A 16,272-nucleotide genomic window follows, 5' to 3' on the forward strand; every position below is an offset into this window, starting at 1 on the left:
TGCCTACTCAGCAACCAATCACATCAAGAATCCTACCCTATTTCATACATTAATTACTTAACAACCAGAAAGGTGGAAGCAGCTGCTCTCTAACAAATGATTCCATAGAGACATCCAAAGAAGCACAAATAGGTAGCCAAGTGCAAAACACTGAGGTTTGAAAAATGTTTTGAAAAATGTACTAAAGATCAAGTGAATATGATTTATCCTTTATTACCTCAACTCTGTCCTGGTTCAATTTGAGAATGTTTCCATGGAGCGACTTCAGCTGGTCTTTGGCGATGGAGAGCTCTGTGGTGGCCATCTTATCGGAAGCAGCCATTGCTCGCTTTAAGTCCTTCAGTTCCTTATCTAGGCCAAGCAGTTGCATTTGCGACTTGGTATCTTCAAGTTTTCTCTAGAATAAGCACAAAAAAAAGATAATATACCATGATCACTCTGATAACCTGGATGCTTGGTACTGTGTGATTGACATCATATATGATGTCATGAATGGAGATGTTGTATGGAACATTGGGTGTTTGTGTTGGTCATGAGTGTTCAAATGTCCTTTGAGTGGATGGTCCGCTGGATGCTTCTTCCAATGTAAATTAACTTCATAACCTCTACATGATGCCAGCACCCTCCACAAGTGTATTGAAAGACAGGTGCCATATACAATACATCAATAAACAATACATTTACTTACATGCCCCACTCCATGTTCAAATGCTTCTCACAAGACACTGAGTAATGAACACTCAATTAATGCCTCTTACGCTCTCATGTATAAAGTAAATTGAGAAATAAGTAACAAAAGAAACATCACTGCTATATTGGTCACTTTGCACAGCACACTTATAATGTAAAAGGCCCTTAATGAATAAGCCACAATCATTTTAATTGCATCTACATCCACTCAAACTGATTAACCTTCTCCAAGATATCACAGTCACCTCAAAAAACAACAACCTACCTCAGAAGGCCTTGCTAGGCAACCTCACCAAATCTTGCTATGCAATCTTCATAAAAAGCCCCTTTCAATACCACAATACCTCTATATCTTTTTCAATGGCACATCAATGAAGGGTAAAAAAAGCATTCCATACTCAATATCTATAATAGGCAGGTAGATGAGAGCTGTAGGAGCCTGAAGTGGTTTAGACAATCCAAGAAAAATGCCAAAAAACAAGGCCAAAACAATATCAAAAACCATCAATAAAAGTCACAATGGTCTTTTCATCAAATAGCATAAACATGGAGGAAAAATGGTCCAAATAGAGTTAATGTCATTTGGGATTGACCATGTTATCGGCATGCAGGCAATAAGAATTAAGGTTGTAAGACGTTTTGCCTTGGGTGGAAAAGTAAAACATATTCCCCATGCAGCACAGTCAATATGTAATAGTTCTGCTCAAAAGTCAATGGACAGAGTCCTCTGGGGACTCAAAATGCCACAGAAAAGCTAAAAGTTCAATTTAGTAGCTTTAGAACTAGCCAGAAAAAGAGAGGGACTTGACCCCTCTTCTGCTCCAGTGCTGCTCACTCTCCAGCCTTCCGTCTGCCTCTTGGTCTTCTTGCCAGCTCCCAGTCTGCGCACAGCAAAACCTCCCTCTTTGGGACCCAAATGCAGCTGTTTTTATATTGTCTGGGCTCTCTCTGTTAACGCTTACTATAGCTAGAAGTTGGGTTGCAGCTAGCAGTGGGGTAAACAAGTTCAATATCCGTGCACAACATTTTTCCTGCGGAGGCCCAGAAGTTTTGTTTGTCTTAAGAACAAGGCTAACGCACCGTTCACACACTTTAAAAAGCTGCACAGGAAGTTCGTTAGTCCTTCCATAATGTTTTTGTTCTTTCATATTGCTATCTGAGCTTTGTTTACCATTTTTGGGAACACTTGGCGCTCATCCCAGAAAGACTAGAAAGCAGTCAGCTCATTTACAACAAAAGACTACAGCGTTCTAACACTCAAGATCACTGGCGCTCGTCCCAGACTCTTGGATGAAACACAATTTACTGTTCAGCATACCATTATGAACACTTTTGCTTAACCTGGCCTGAATATAATGTGCATTTCTCAACTCTGCTAAATATGAATCTGCATATGCGTAGAGGCTTGGGCTCATGCCTGAAATATGCTGCTTTAAGCATGGTTAGACATGAAATTACATGTTGGTTGCGTCTGCTGCTGTTAGGACTGATTTTCTATACTCTGGCCTAGTTGACAGATGTATAGAAGGCCAACCTATATTGTGACAGGGACAACTCTAGGAGCTGTAGCTAAACCAGTTCAAGGTAGCAAGATAAGTGGTCTAGGCTAAGTCTCAGGAGGTGGTGAGCTTGTAAGGGGTCCGCGATGAGCGCACACACACAGCAAAGCAGTCAAGGAACACACTTAAACAGGTATAAAAAGACTTTTACTTATGGCCAGAATAACAGTGAAAAATTACTACAAACAGGCAATACTATCACACAACACTAAAATATTATAAGTTACTCACCGTAGTGACTAACTTACTCTTAGTCCATAGTCCCCTTTCCTCCATACTGTATGGACGTCCCTTCCAAGGGACGGGAGACAAAACCTTTTTCACAAGAAAAAAAGCTTCTTCCCCTTTAAATTTAGAGGCACGCAGGAGTGCGGACCAGGAACCATGCGCTGCCCTGACTCCGCCCTTCACCTCAGTCCCCATTGACGCTTTGGCAATAGATTTAACATTGCCTAATGACACCAGCATTATTAGGGGGGAGGTTGGTGGGACGTATGGCGGAAAGGGCACTATGGACTAAGAGTATGTTAGTCACTACAGTGAGTAACTTATAATTACTCTTACGTCCCGTCCCCATTCCTCCATACTGTATGGGCAAATACAACTGATTGTAGGCCCAGGGTGGAGAGGAGACCCTCCTTGAGCTAATAGGTTCCTGAGAACCGCTTGTCCGAAGGCTGCATCAGATCTAGAGTCGGCATTCAAACAGTAATGCTTGCAGAAAGCTGAGGGAGAGGCCCAAGTGGCCGCCCTGCTTATGACTTGCCAAGGGACATTGCGCTGGAATGCGATGGCCGTTGCCTTGGCCCTGCCTGCGTGGGCATGCATGTTGGCCTGGAAGCGGCCTGTGCTGGCCCTCGTACGCTTCTTTGATGGCAGAGACCATCCAGAGGGATATGGAAGCCTTAGAGGCCTGATAGCCTGGTCTTGAGCCTCCGAAAGTGACAAACAGGGGGTCCGATTTGCATAAGGCCTTGGTCCTGTCCAAGTAGAATTTCAGGGCATGCCTGACAGTCAGGCAGTGCAGCATTTTCTGTGCTTCGGCTTTGGGATCGGGAAACCAGTAGGAAGGACTATTTCCTCGTTCAAGTGGAAAGCAGACAGAACCTTGGCCAGAAATTCTGGGTGCGTCCGAAAGGACTACCTTGACCTTTTGAAAGGTGGTATATGGCTCAGAGGCGACCAGCGGCTGGATCTCGCTGACTCTACGAGCTGAGGCCGACTACTAAGGCCGGCTTGATGGTGACCAGCGTGATGTCCACGGATGCAACTGGCTCGAATGGTTTGTGCGCCAGTGCGCCCAGGACTATGTTAAGGTTCCACACAGGGTGCAGTCTCTTGATGTGCGGGTAGAGCCTAGCGAGACCCGTCAGATGTTTGACGATAGGGCTTGAGGAGAAAATGCCCTTCTCCGAGTTCTTGTAAGCCCGAATCGCTGCAAGGTATGTGCGGCAGGTGTCCACCTGCATGCCTGAATGAGCGAGGTGCGCCAAAAAGGAGAGCACATCGTCCAAAGTGCACGCCAATGGGTTGATTCCCTTGGAGTCTGCTCAGTGGCAGAATCTGGTGCATTTGCTTTTGTACTGGGCCCGGGTAGCTTTGCTCCTGGTGCCCTGCATGATTTCCAGATTGGCCTGTCAGAGTTAAGGCACCGAAGCGTGACCTGCTCCGGTACCAAGCTGTGAGGGCTAGTTTCCCTGGCGCAGGGTGGATGGCTCTGCCTTCCTGCTGTGCGAGAAGAAGTGCTGGGCCCGTCGGGAGGTGAACCAGGCGCACCTCAGTGAGGCTGAGTAGCTCCGGAAACCATGGCCTGGCCAGCCACCATGGAGCTATTAGAATGATAAGGAGTCGGCGATACTCCTTGATTTTGCAGGGGAGTGGGCGGAAAGGCGTAGGCTTTCATGCCGGTCCACTGGAGGTGAAATGCATCGCCCAGAGAGCCGGGGCACTGACCTTGCCAGGATGCGAACTGGGGACACTTCTTGTTGTGCCAGGTGGCAAAGAGATCCACGTGGGGGTGACCCCACCTGTTGAAGATCTCCTGAATAACAAGGCTGTTTAGCTGCCACTCGTAATTGTCTGCTCCCAGCCTGCTGAGCCTGTTCGCTTCCAGGTTGGATTCCCCAAGGAGGTGGACTAACGTGAGGTAAAACTCGATTTCCAGGGCCCATTCCCACATGCTGATCGCCAGACTGCACAGAGGAGAGGATGTGGTTCCTCCCTGCCCTGTGTTGACCTACTACATGCTGGTCGAGTTGTCTGTCTGAATGAGGACCACCTTGCCCCTGAGAATTGGTAGGAATGCTCCGAGCGCTAGCCAGATGGCGTTCAGCTCCAACCAATTGATGTGGTATTCCTGCTCCTGTCGAGTCCAGGTGCTGTGGACCGAGAGATCGTCCAGAGTGGCTACTCAGCCATCAAGCAAGGAGTCTGTGGTGATGGTGGCCTGCGGGGAGGGCGGCCGAAAGGGCTTGCCCTTCCATAGGTTGCATTCCCTGGACGATCATGTTAGGTCCGGGTGGAGAGATGGAGGAATGTTGATCGTCTTAGATTGAGAGCCATCCTCCTGATTCCATAAGGATGCAAAGTGCAGCTGAATCCACCTCATCCTTAGTCTTGTGTGCGGCATGGCTAATAGGACCGCTGCCAGTAGACCCAGGAGATGTTGGTACCACCATGCCGAGGTCCCCTCTCTGCTGTGGAAGTGGGCGGTGGCCCTTTTGATGGCCGAAATGTTGTCCTCTGACGGGAAGACCTTCTCGGAGCATGTGTCCCAGATGAGGCCCAGGAATGTCAGAGTCTGCGTAGGCTGCAGCTGTGACTTCTTGAGATTGAGTGAGAAGCCCAGATTGTGCAGTGTGTTCATAAGGGCATGGGAAGAGTGGTGAACCACTTCCGGAGATGTAGACCTGACGAGCCATTCATCGAGGTATGGGTAGGTGTGGAGGCCCTGCGCTCTGAGGAGGGCCGCCACGGCATTCATGAGTCTGGTAAAGACCCTTGGGGCCGAGTTGAGGCCAAAAGGAAGGACCTTGTATTGATAATGGTAGCCCATGATCCTGAACCGTAGGAAAGAACGATGGGGTGCCAAATCGCGACATGTAGGTACGTGTCCTTCAGATCCAGGGAGCACATCCAGTGTCCCTTGTCCAATGTCTCTGCTATAAAAGCTGGCGTAGCCATCTTGACTCTTTGCAGGGGTAAGGAGAGGTTGAGGGTGGCCTTCCAGCACAACTCTCAGGCCTGCCTGGTTCTTCCTCCTAATGGCAAAAATCCTGGAGTAAAAGCTAAAGCCTCGCTGGGTGGCTGGGCCTTCCTCCATTGCCTGGCTCTCTACGAGCGACCGGATCTCTGCCAAAAGATTTTCTGTCCCAACATGGGGGGGTGGAGTGCAGGAGGGAGGAGAGGCTGGGATAGGAAGCCGGTACCCCGTGGATACTACGGATAGGAACTAGGGGTCTGAAATTCTGGCACCAAAAGGTGCATGGAGAACAAGCCTGCCACTCTACGAGCGACCGGATCTCCAAAAAAGTTGCTGTCCCAACCTGTGGGAGTGGAGGGGAGGATGGAGGAGAGGCTGGGATAGGAAGGTTGTTCCCCGTGGATACTATGGATAGGATCCAGGGGTCTGAAATTCTGGCGCCAAAAGGTGCATGGAGAGCAATCTCCCCCCACCGGAGACAGGTGGACCCGAAGGGGCGTGTCATGCTTTCTTTCCCTTGGAGGCTGTCGCTGAGGAGGGGGACTGGGAAAAACCCTTACTCCTCCCATCCCCCGTTTTTGTTGCTCTGAGACGGCGAGTGGTCCAGCTGCCTGGATCTGCGTTCCTGGAAGCTGCAGAACCCTCCATATGTACGACCCCTCTCCGAGCGCTGCTGATATTGGGTGTACGATTTGGGCGTGGTCTTTCTAAGGATGGATAAAGACTTTGCCGTTTGTGAGCTGTTTTTCTTCTTTTTTTTTTTTTGTATCGCGCCGGTCACCCTCAGGCATCAGGGCGTCACATGAAGACACATTAGACAACAAATAGACTAACATGGAGACAGGACAAAAAAAAGACGGTAGTGTAGTTCTGGGAGTTATTTGAAGAAGAGGGTTTTCAGCTTTTTCCTGAAGCACAAAAGGTTGGTTTCTAGTCTTAGATCTACAGGCAGACTATTCCATTTGACAGCTGCGGATATGGGAAAGGCCTTGCCCATTCCGTTGGATCGTTTGTGGGCGGCTCCTGTGATTTGGCCTCTGTGTTCAGATCTTAATGAGCGGCCTGGAACATATCTGGAAATGTTTGATTTGAGGTATGCTGGGGCTTTCCCATAAAGGCATTTATGGACCAGCTTCATGGCCTTGAACAATACCCTGTCTTCCACTTTGAGCCAATGAAGTTCCCTTCTGTCATTACTAATGTGTTCGGTCTTGGGTTTCTGCTTGATAATCCCGATGGCATCGTTTTGGATGTATTGGAGTTTTGTGGTGCACTGTTTATTTGCACTAAGCATTAGTGAGTTTCTGTAGTCCAACCGCCGTAGTATAATTGCTCTGGCTATTGTTGTACAGCGACGTCAGGCGCACTATCCAACAGCATACATCTAAGGGTCTTAAAGGGTGTCCAATGGGAGGTTTACTAATCAGTGTTAAGAATTGTTTGAAATTTGTGGATTTAAATGTACCTGGAGAACAGCTACTAACAGGCATTGTATCTTAACATTCAACAGATGGTTCGTGGCATTCTCTGCCCCCCTCTCCCCTCGTAACCTCCCATGGCTGTCTCCTTAACCATATACCTATGGATAGGGTTAACACTCTTGGTGACTCAGCTTGGCTGGGATGAATTTATTATCTTGGGTAACTAATTCCAAAATCACTGCTGCCTTAGATGCACAGAAGGATCTACCCAAGCCTATCCTTAAACTATCTATAATAAATGAGGGTTGGAGTGGACTAAACTCATGCACACTAATGGGTTGGGCATGATGAATGGGTGCTGCCAGGGTGCATATCCCAGTCATTTTACTAGAGTCACTAACATAAGCGCCAGCACTGTTGATTACATATTTATGAGACACTCTTTATTCACGTCAGATAATGACTTACTCATTCTTCCCTGTGAGCAGAGTGATCGCTTTCCGCTCTGCTAGATGTGATTGGACCTAGACAAATCTCAAATGGAACATCAGTGATATTGCTAAAGCAAACTACAGTTCGCCCTTTCTAGTGCAAATAATGTTAGCAGCCGGCAGTAGGAATCCCTCTGTACACAAATTACACTTACTCAGGGTAGCACCGCTGTAGTCATCGACTTTGATTCCAATCCTACTGATGACTCCAGCAGGTGGCCGACTAAAACTTCTGAGCATTTTCTGCTTGGAAATTGTGAAATTATAAAACCACACTATCAAAATGATCACTTCCACTCATCTGGGCAATGCTGTTGGGATGTCATGTGAGTGTCTTAACTACTCACACACTTCTTTATGACAAAAACATAAGAGACGCAAAACAGACTCGGATCAGACCTACGATGGGATCTGTAAGAATTTATCTGATGGTATCGATTGCGGTATTGTTGTTAGACAGAAGAAGCTCTGCTATAGAAAATGGCTTAGAGAGCCTCACAGATCGCAAATCTTTAATCAATGGAAATCACTTGTAGTAGTGGCCAAATAACATGAAAGCCATATGTTATGGAAAATAGTTCATTCTAAACCCTTGGAGACAGGGCCTTTTGGGAGCAATCTCTAAATCTGATTGGGTCTCGAACATTAGCAAAATCATTGGTCAGCCAGTAGTAATGAGGGCACACTAGATCTTACGGATAGATTAATCTACCCTGGTGGCGTAGAGTCCATTATTAACATTACTAAGTCTCTTAAAAATCTGCGCCCGTCATGCCATGATGGCCTGCGTAATATCCTGAATAAGCTAAATCCTATCTGGTTGAGCCAATTGCTGCACATATTGTATATTATTATTAGCCATAGTAGCAACATACCTATGACATGACTAAATAGTATCATCATACCGGTCTATAGGAAGGGCTAGCCTAGTGATCCAAGAAATTATCGCATACTAGCCATGTTGGATCCCACCTAGAAAATATTTGCCCATATACTATTAAAAGGAACTTAATGATTGCGTTAACAATCAGAGCTTTATACCCAAAGTTACGTAAGATTTGCACAGATCTGGTAAATCTTCCTTTCCTGGTTCAACTTTAGAACTTTTAGCTTTATTAGTGGGATATTTTTCCATAATACCTCAGTGAGTGGGAACCTTTTTCCAAACTCACCTAATCTTTAACTCTTTTTATGGGTGTCATTTTTAAGACTCTCCATAGTGTCTTTTTAAAGTTATCCTCTTTAATAGCTTATTGGCAATACGTGCCTGTTGTTGCTGGGTTGCCCTAGAGGCTCCCCTTTTAACTTTCTTGTGCTAACCTTGAGTGAACTACAGTTCCCAAGGGTAGAAAGGATCTTTGGATCCCTTTTACATTTTTTTCTTGAAGCCAGCACACCCCACCTTATGTGGAGTGCTGGGCAGATGGAATGTATCCCCCTTTCACACTAAAACTAACAATTCTGTTACATTGACAAGCTTACCTTCAATGGCTGCTGGCAGTATTAGTATTAGTATTAATTTGGTGCACCTTTACCGTGGGCTGTGTTCACAGCTGCAGTAAAGGGACCCAAGGGTGTCAATTTTTACCAAAATGACCCCTGTCTTCTTTTTTCACCATTTTAGTGTTTCTTGTCGTTTCTTGTCCCTTCCCCTGATATCCAGGGCGGGAAATTCCTTTGTGTGATTTTTGTCTTCGGCGGGAGTCGTCTGGACTCCCCGCCAAGGCTCCAGTCTATCTGTGAGAGCAGGAAGTGATGGAGGAGCCCAAAACTCCCCAGACCTTTGCCTTACACCCTGGTTGAATGGGGACAAATCCCAGTGGGGGGCTGGCTTTCCTGATTGGACAACCAGACAGCCCCTTCTTGTAAAATGCGGGGAGAGAATGCAGAGGTTGCGTGTTGCAATTCCTGATAAGTACTGCGAACCTGGAAGCTGATGAAATGTCAACCACTGGAACCGAAACCAAAGCGGTAGATGAAGGAAACGCGGCTGAGTCTATTTCCAGCGACCAGAGAGCCTGCTGTTTAACCGGAGCCTCCTGTAGCCCTTCCTTCCAATCGACCTGAGGACTCCGAAAACGACAACCCCGATCCAGAGCCTGGTGAGACCCACTAGACTCAAGAAGACCTGCATTGTGAGCCATCCCACGCGTTGCTGCAACCTTGCGTTGTTGCAATACCCCAATACGCTGGGACCTCGAGCCATTGTGCGGTGCACGGTCTTCCGAACCTCGCTGAAACCTTGTGGGATCCTGGTGGATCTCTAGAGATACAAATCTGAGTCCGAAAAGTCCCCTCACCAGAGTGCTGGACCTTTAAAATGACGAGAATTCAACAGCGATTTTCTGTCTTCTTCTGTGCTCCTTAAAAAGGGACCAAATCTGCAGAACCGCATTCAGTCACGAGGGAAACCTTGCCTAGAGCCTTCTTCATCGATCTGTGCTGCAAAGTTCCTTCTGAGGTCTTGTTGTCGGTCTCCACAACAAGGAATCCACTTACCGGGTATTTGGCTGCAGACCCTGAAGTTCTCCTGCTGCAAAACCTTCTTCAATGCGGAGGTACTGTGTTGGCTTTGGTATGTACTTACCTTAAGCTTGTTAGGATTTCTGTGTAGCTGTGGGTTGTTTTATGTGATGGGGAGGCCTCTCATCCAGTGCTCCCAGTCCCACCTCTAGAATTCTGCTAGGTTGTCTTCTGCGAAGCCCCTGGACACTCTTCTAACTCTAAAGTAAAGTACTTACCTGTTTGCCCAGTTTTCCTGAGGAACTCTGACTTTTGCTTCTAAAGAACCTATTTTGACACTGCGTGTTGGTCACTAGTCCTAGTGACCCACCCCCCCTTCTGCTACTGAGAACACTCATGCTCCAAGAGTAAGGGAAATACTTTGAAGGGATTGGGTATTTTGCCTAGAAAAGAAAATAAGTGTTTAAAAGTTACTTACTTGTAAAGAGTTGGTTGGTAACTGTAATTCTAAGAGTGAACAGTTACAAATGTTCTTACTGATCTTGAATGTGTGATGCACTATTCTTAAAAGTACGGTTAACATCTTTTCTTCCTCATCAACTGTTTTGCCAGTTTAATAGAAAGTAGATGTAAAGGTATTTTATTCGCCTGTGATTAGGTTGTGCCTCTTCCCAAAAGTAAAGTGTCCCCCAACTGGGTCTTGCTTCCCCTGACTTGCTGCTAGCCTGTCCAGAATAAGTCTACATTAGGTTGTTGCCTACCTAGAATAACTGAGTCATTCAGTAAAGTCTAACATTGGGTTTTACTTTCCCCTTCGTTGTGTGGTTAAACAAAGTATTGGGTTTTACTTGCCTTGTTTTAGCTGTGTGCCATCCAAAAATAAGTTACAAGAGTTACTGCTTATCTCAATCTGGGGTTCCACGATTTCAAAAGCACCTGTAATTGTCTATTACATCCTTACGTTTTACTCACCTAGAATAACTTTGTTATCACAAAAGTAGTTATAGGTTTTTACTGCACCTAGAATAAGTGTTCCACTACTCACCAAAAGCACATTATCCAGTTGACTGATTAAGTGATTTGTACTAGGAATCATACAACTGGAAGGGTCTTCTGCCCTTGCATTACTGAATATAATTGTGAAAAGTAACCTTTGGTTTTTTACTCCCCAAGAATATATTTGACCTATTCTGAATGTGTATGAAAAGGTTTTGACTTCCCTAGAACTACTGTTAAGTATTTCCAATAAGGTCTATACTTGGGTCTGTGTACTTTCAAGTATAGTGTTGTGTTTTTATACTGTGATTTCATATAATGTTTTAGTGCTTACTTACCCCTAGATTTATCTTGGCCTACTTCTATTTACATAAATCCTTTATGTTTACAATACAAAGTGTTCCAGTGTTTCTTTGGACCATTTGTATTACAATTTCATGTGTACTGATTCTACATCCCTCTATCCCTCCTAAAATAAGCCTGGCTGCTCTGTCTACGCTACCATGAACTCAGGTGGTACAGCCTTATACTAAGAGTCGAGTCTTGTACTGCCTCAGTTGAATGGTTTCACTAAGCCCTTAGTTGGTCTTCAGAAAAACTGTCCTAACACCCATGAATCAAACCTGATTTCGGACAGACTCCGGTACCTTCCAAAATGTATTGTCACTGGTCACTACCATTGAATATTCCAGGAGGGATCCGACACAAACCGAATTTGTGGCATTCATGGACTTCAGTGCGCCTTTGAAACGTTCTTTTGTTTGTTTGTTTTATTCGTATTTATATAGCGCACAACAGCCTGAGGACATTGTGGCACTTGTTACAGTACAAAGCTTAGTTACTTAGTTACCTGGTCATTAGCAGTATATATACAGGTTACAATATAGTTATTGTATGAGATACATATACGGTTGTGTGAGATACACTATAGCACAAGCTTCTTAATTGGGACATACAAACTGGCCTGTTGAGAACGATTATGCTGTTACATAGCCATAAAAGTTAGTGAGGATGAGGTTACTGATTCCATCCCCATGTATGTTGGTCTCTAGCAGGGATGCATACTCGACCCTACTTGGTTTAATTTTTATTTTGTTGACCTTGCTCTCGCCTGCAGCAGCCAAGCAATTTCTCCTCCTAGACTTGGACTAAATAGACTTCAGTGGCTTGGCTACATAGATCTTGTCCTGCTCGATTGCACTCCTCAGGGTCTTCAACTGCAGATGGACAAACTTGCTGACTTTTCTAAATTGAATGGGCTGTGAATTAACACAAACAAAACTAAGATAATTACCTTTAGCCACAAAAGAAAAAGAAAACAGGATGCAATAAGGGCTTAAAATGGCGGCTGGATGATCATTCTTTTGAAATTGTTAATGTGTATCAGTACTTTGGTACCACTATAGACAGCAATTTAAACTGGCCCTCCCAGCTAGACAAATATGAGATCAAAGTCCGACAACATCTTGGGGCAATTGTCAGCGACAGGCCTTACCTTAGGAGCTATATGAGGTTTTGAATCAAAGAGGGAAGGCCTGTCTCCCCAGGTAGTTACCCCCCCCCCCCTACCTACCGCCTGCATGGGTCACAGGAAGGCCAGAGGGCTTCCCCAAGAGAGCTAGCCTCCAGAAAAGAGGAAAAACCCAGAAACTAGGAAAAAACCTCTAGACAGAATACTTGTCTTGAAACGGAGAGGAGCGGGAGAATCATTGAAGTCCGGTAAGTAGTGATTCAGAGTATACACAAAGGAGGTCAGGCGGGAGACCACCAGGAGGAAAACGGAGAGAGAGCGAGAGAGAGAGAGAGAGACTCAAGGACATAGAGCACAAACCAGCAAGGGGGGGGTGGCAAGGTGGGGAGGGCACCAAGACAAGAATAAGGGAAAGAGAAACAAGGGCAAGGAAAATAGCAGGAATCAGCGTTGGTGCAATCGGAGGGGAAGACTAGATTGCGATGTACGGCTTGTCGTTTTCGGCCATCTCATGTAGCCTTGCGGGTTGCAACTGATCCGTGCCATCTTGACGTTCTGACATCATGGCATAATTGCGTGACACACCAGCGCTATTCTATAATGGGCAAAAGTCCTTTCCACCTCTTCCAGAGTGAAGTGGAGGCATGTAGGTGCCATGGCCGGATGCAGCAGCGAAAATTCCTTTGCACTCGAACACTGTGGATAGTCTGTCTTCCATCTTGCAGGTGTACAAGGCTAAAATAAGCCCTATTAATACTCTACTGCTCTAAAATCTGTGGATTTAAACATCTGGGCAAAATTAATTTACACTACCTAGCATCTGCAGTGCATTCAAACAGCAGTGCTCCTTGCTTTATTGGAAATTGAAAAACTGCCCAGAGAACTCTGAAATGTGAGGCGGACCACATGAAGTACTCAACATATGCCATTTTATTAGAATATTAGGTTGGATGAACGCCTCACCCCCACAAGGACTTCCCTGCCTAAAATAAACTAAAGGAAACACTAACAAACGATATCTGTCCCTTGCACTTAAACATACAACAAGTAAACAAGGAAATACATGTCGGTTCAAAACAATAATGATTGAGCTCATAAAATTACCAAAGTCTCTGTTCAGAACATGGGTGAACTCCCCTTCCCCAGTTTTTAAATGTGATTCTGCTTCGCAGTTCAAGAAAAGAGCACAAGGAAATCCTGATTTGCAATCAAGTTCCAATATGGTTTGATGCAAGTTCACCTTGTCAACAAATGTTCCAACACATAGATTATAAGATTCTTCTTCTTCTCTGAACAGGTTCAATTCCTCAATAGCAACCATGTTTATATTGGTCAGGATGATTTGCCACTTCAACAATTCCAAGAAACATAACTTCTCCACTACAGCCTTGCTTGGCATTTCCTCCAGTACTACTAAAACAATGTCTTTGTTAGGACCACCTTGTTGTCCTTCAACTTTCACTTGACCTTCTTCCTTGCCAGGCCTACAATCTCCAAAGATTTTCCATTCGGGTATACTCCCAGGCCCGAACAGCTTTTCACAACAGCATTGCTCTTTATATTCAATGTCAACTGACAAGAGATTATGCCAGCGTCACAGCATTCAACAACTGACAGCTTCAGGGCTCTAAACACATTTTCAGGGAAGACAAAATTCACATTGATACTCTTCAACACTTTTCTGTAAAAGATGTTCCTGCACTTCTGGACACATGTTCCCAGAAGGGTAGTCTTTTCGCCACTATTGTTTCCCCACTTCCCAAACAACCACAGACTGACAGGGATATGGTCTCCTTTTACCTCTCCCCGGATTTTGACAAACTGTGGGTATCTCAACATGTACCAGGTGTTGTATACAATATGGGCACTTGGTTCAAGATTTTGCATCCCTTGCATTAGTCCCCTTCTGCTGTTTGTAATATTGGCCAAATTGAGTTTCTCTTACTTCTTGCCACTTGTGGCTTGGGGAATGCTTACTGACAAACTCTTAATGAAGTTGCCAACACCGTTGGTTGCGTTTTCCAGAAACTCCCACTTTCAAGATTACAGTCATTTGGCTTTTGTTAATTCAGTCTTAGCTGGTTTTCTTTGGCTAGATACGCACCAATAGCTTGGGAACCACTTTTTGACTCTTTTGCGAGTGCTGCTTCTGTTTTACAAATATTCGGTATTCAACATTAGCAGGTGAATTGATTGTATTCACACGCAATTGCAATTCTGCACTCATTCTGCTACTACACGAACACCTCTCATTCACACGCCTGCTTCCCACCAGTGCGCAGGGATAGGGCGCTCAGGGGTCCCTCACCGGTCTCAACGTATGCCTATGTTCCCCTTCGGGTTCCACAGGACTTCTGCTGCTGTGGATCTTCCTGATGCAGCAAACCTCTCTGGTAAGCCTGCCTTCATGTGCGCCACTTCCGATTGGAACACCACTTGCTCCGAAGGCCCCCTGGTGCATGCCAGCCACCAGAGATGGCCTCAAAGCTTACTGGTGCACGGCAGCCACCCGGAACTGCCGCCTGCAGAACGGGTCACAAAAGGGAAAGCCTTTCTTCTGCACGCTTCCGGCTGTGTGACCTCTGGACTTCAGGCTTCTGGGGATACAGACTCGCTCAGGACCGGCAGCTGGAATCTGCAATGGTCCTGGTGTCCCCTCTTTCCTCCAGTTCCTGTCTGGGCTGCCAACTTAAACCACATGCTTTCTGCTTCTGACTTTCTCTGTTTTTCAATAGCAGAGTCAGCTCCTTCTCTATGGCCTGCACCTGAGATGGCTTTTTAAGCCTCTCAGTCTCCCTCGGGTGTGGGTCATCTGCACTAATGAACTGACCAATTCTGCCACATTGTGCCTGTTCAGTCCTCTTCCACGTCCCAGTACTTAGGGATTCTGGGACTTGAAGTACCTAAAAGAAAATGTAGGTTTTCTTACTTCTGTTGCTCAACTTTCAAACCCCAATTTGTTTCTTGTAACATTCTTTAAATGAACTTTATAGGAATGAGTCATTAACCCAGATTGTACAGAAAAAATGCAATTATTTTACACTGTTATTCCCAACTTTCCTTTCATTGCCTCCTTGGGTGTAAGGGCGGTTCTTACGTTTATAGGTTTCCTGAACTTTGGAAGGACCTTGATTTCTCTCCAAGTCCAGGAATACACATGTGGGTTCTCCCTCATTTGTATGGATATCCCGTGGGCCAACCAGATGTTTGTTACAACAAGCCATTACAGACTTTGGCAGAGATGAATATTCCTCTATGGAGGATGATGAATACCATGTTTCACCCCACGGAATCTCCTCACTTCCCTGGGCCCTTTCCTCTACCAGGTGATCCTTCCGCACAACCCTCAGCCCCTCCAAAGTCAGGATCAGGACGCGCCTGCCTTTCCCTGGCCACCTGGGAGGAGACTTTAGTCAGGGAATTAGTGAGGGATCCGTAGGATTAATCACAGCTCCATGCTTCATATAAAATGAATCTTTTGTTAGATGACTGATGGGTACAAGTCTCTGCTCATGGAAGTGGGCCATAAGAGTTGTATGTTATGTGGCCTTGACCCCGTGGGCAGTTCTTATTGGCAATTTAAGGGGGGAGAATAGAAAAACATGTCTCTCCACTGATTATGAGCAAACATTGGGCGATCTAGCGACTAAATCGCACAGTGTTGAATATTTATTTCATTTGGATAAGCAAGTAATCTTGCCTTGCTATTATACAAGCTACCCGAATAATCAGACTGTCCTCGAGTATCTATCTTTTAAAACCCTTGAGATCGTTGGCAAATGGAAGGGTTTAGCCCACAATTAAAGACGGTGTAGGCTTTATGGCAGCTGGATCCTTGAGAGTGTGAAACACTTGATATACTGCAATGGTTTCACCATTATAAGAAGGATACTGCTTAGAATTATTGGGAGAGGGGACTCAGAGCTTGCTGATATCTGGGATGTATTTTACAGGGGCAATGATTGTCTAACATTATACT

At 45.5% G+C, this 16,272-nt stretch overlaps 1 protein-coding gene across 4 annotated transcripts in view; it reads right to left on the reverse strand.

The window, feature by feature from the left end:
* The window catches only part of CNTRL (centriolin), a 1,220,196-nt gene that overhangs the window by 652,273 nt on the left and 551,651 nt on the right, over positions 1–16,272 (reverse strand). For all 4 annotated transcript variants that reach the window (XM_069609523.1, XM_069609522.1, XM_069609524.1 and 1 more), the window contains one exon: positions 218–397. In XM_069609523.1, the coding sequence (XP_069465624.1) occupies positions 218–397 (180 nt within the window). The remainder of the gene's footprint in view (positions 1–217; positions 398–16,272) is intronic.

The sequence above is a fragment of the Ambystoma mexicanum genome, chromosome 8 (genome assembly GCF_040938575.1).
Source record: "Ambystoma mexicanum isolate Mex_15411 chromosome 8, UKY_AmexF1_1, whole genome shotgun sequence".
NCBI classification, from domain to species: domain Eukaryota; kingdom Metazoa; phylum Chordata; class Amphibia; order Caudata; family Ambystomatidae; genus Ambystoma; species Ambystoma mexicanum.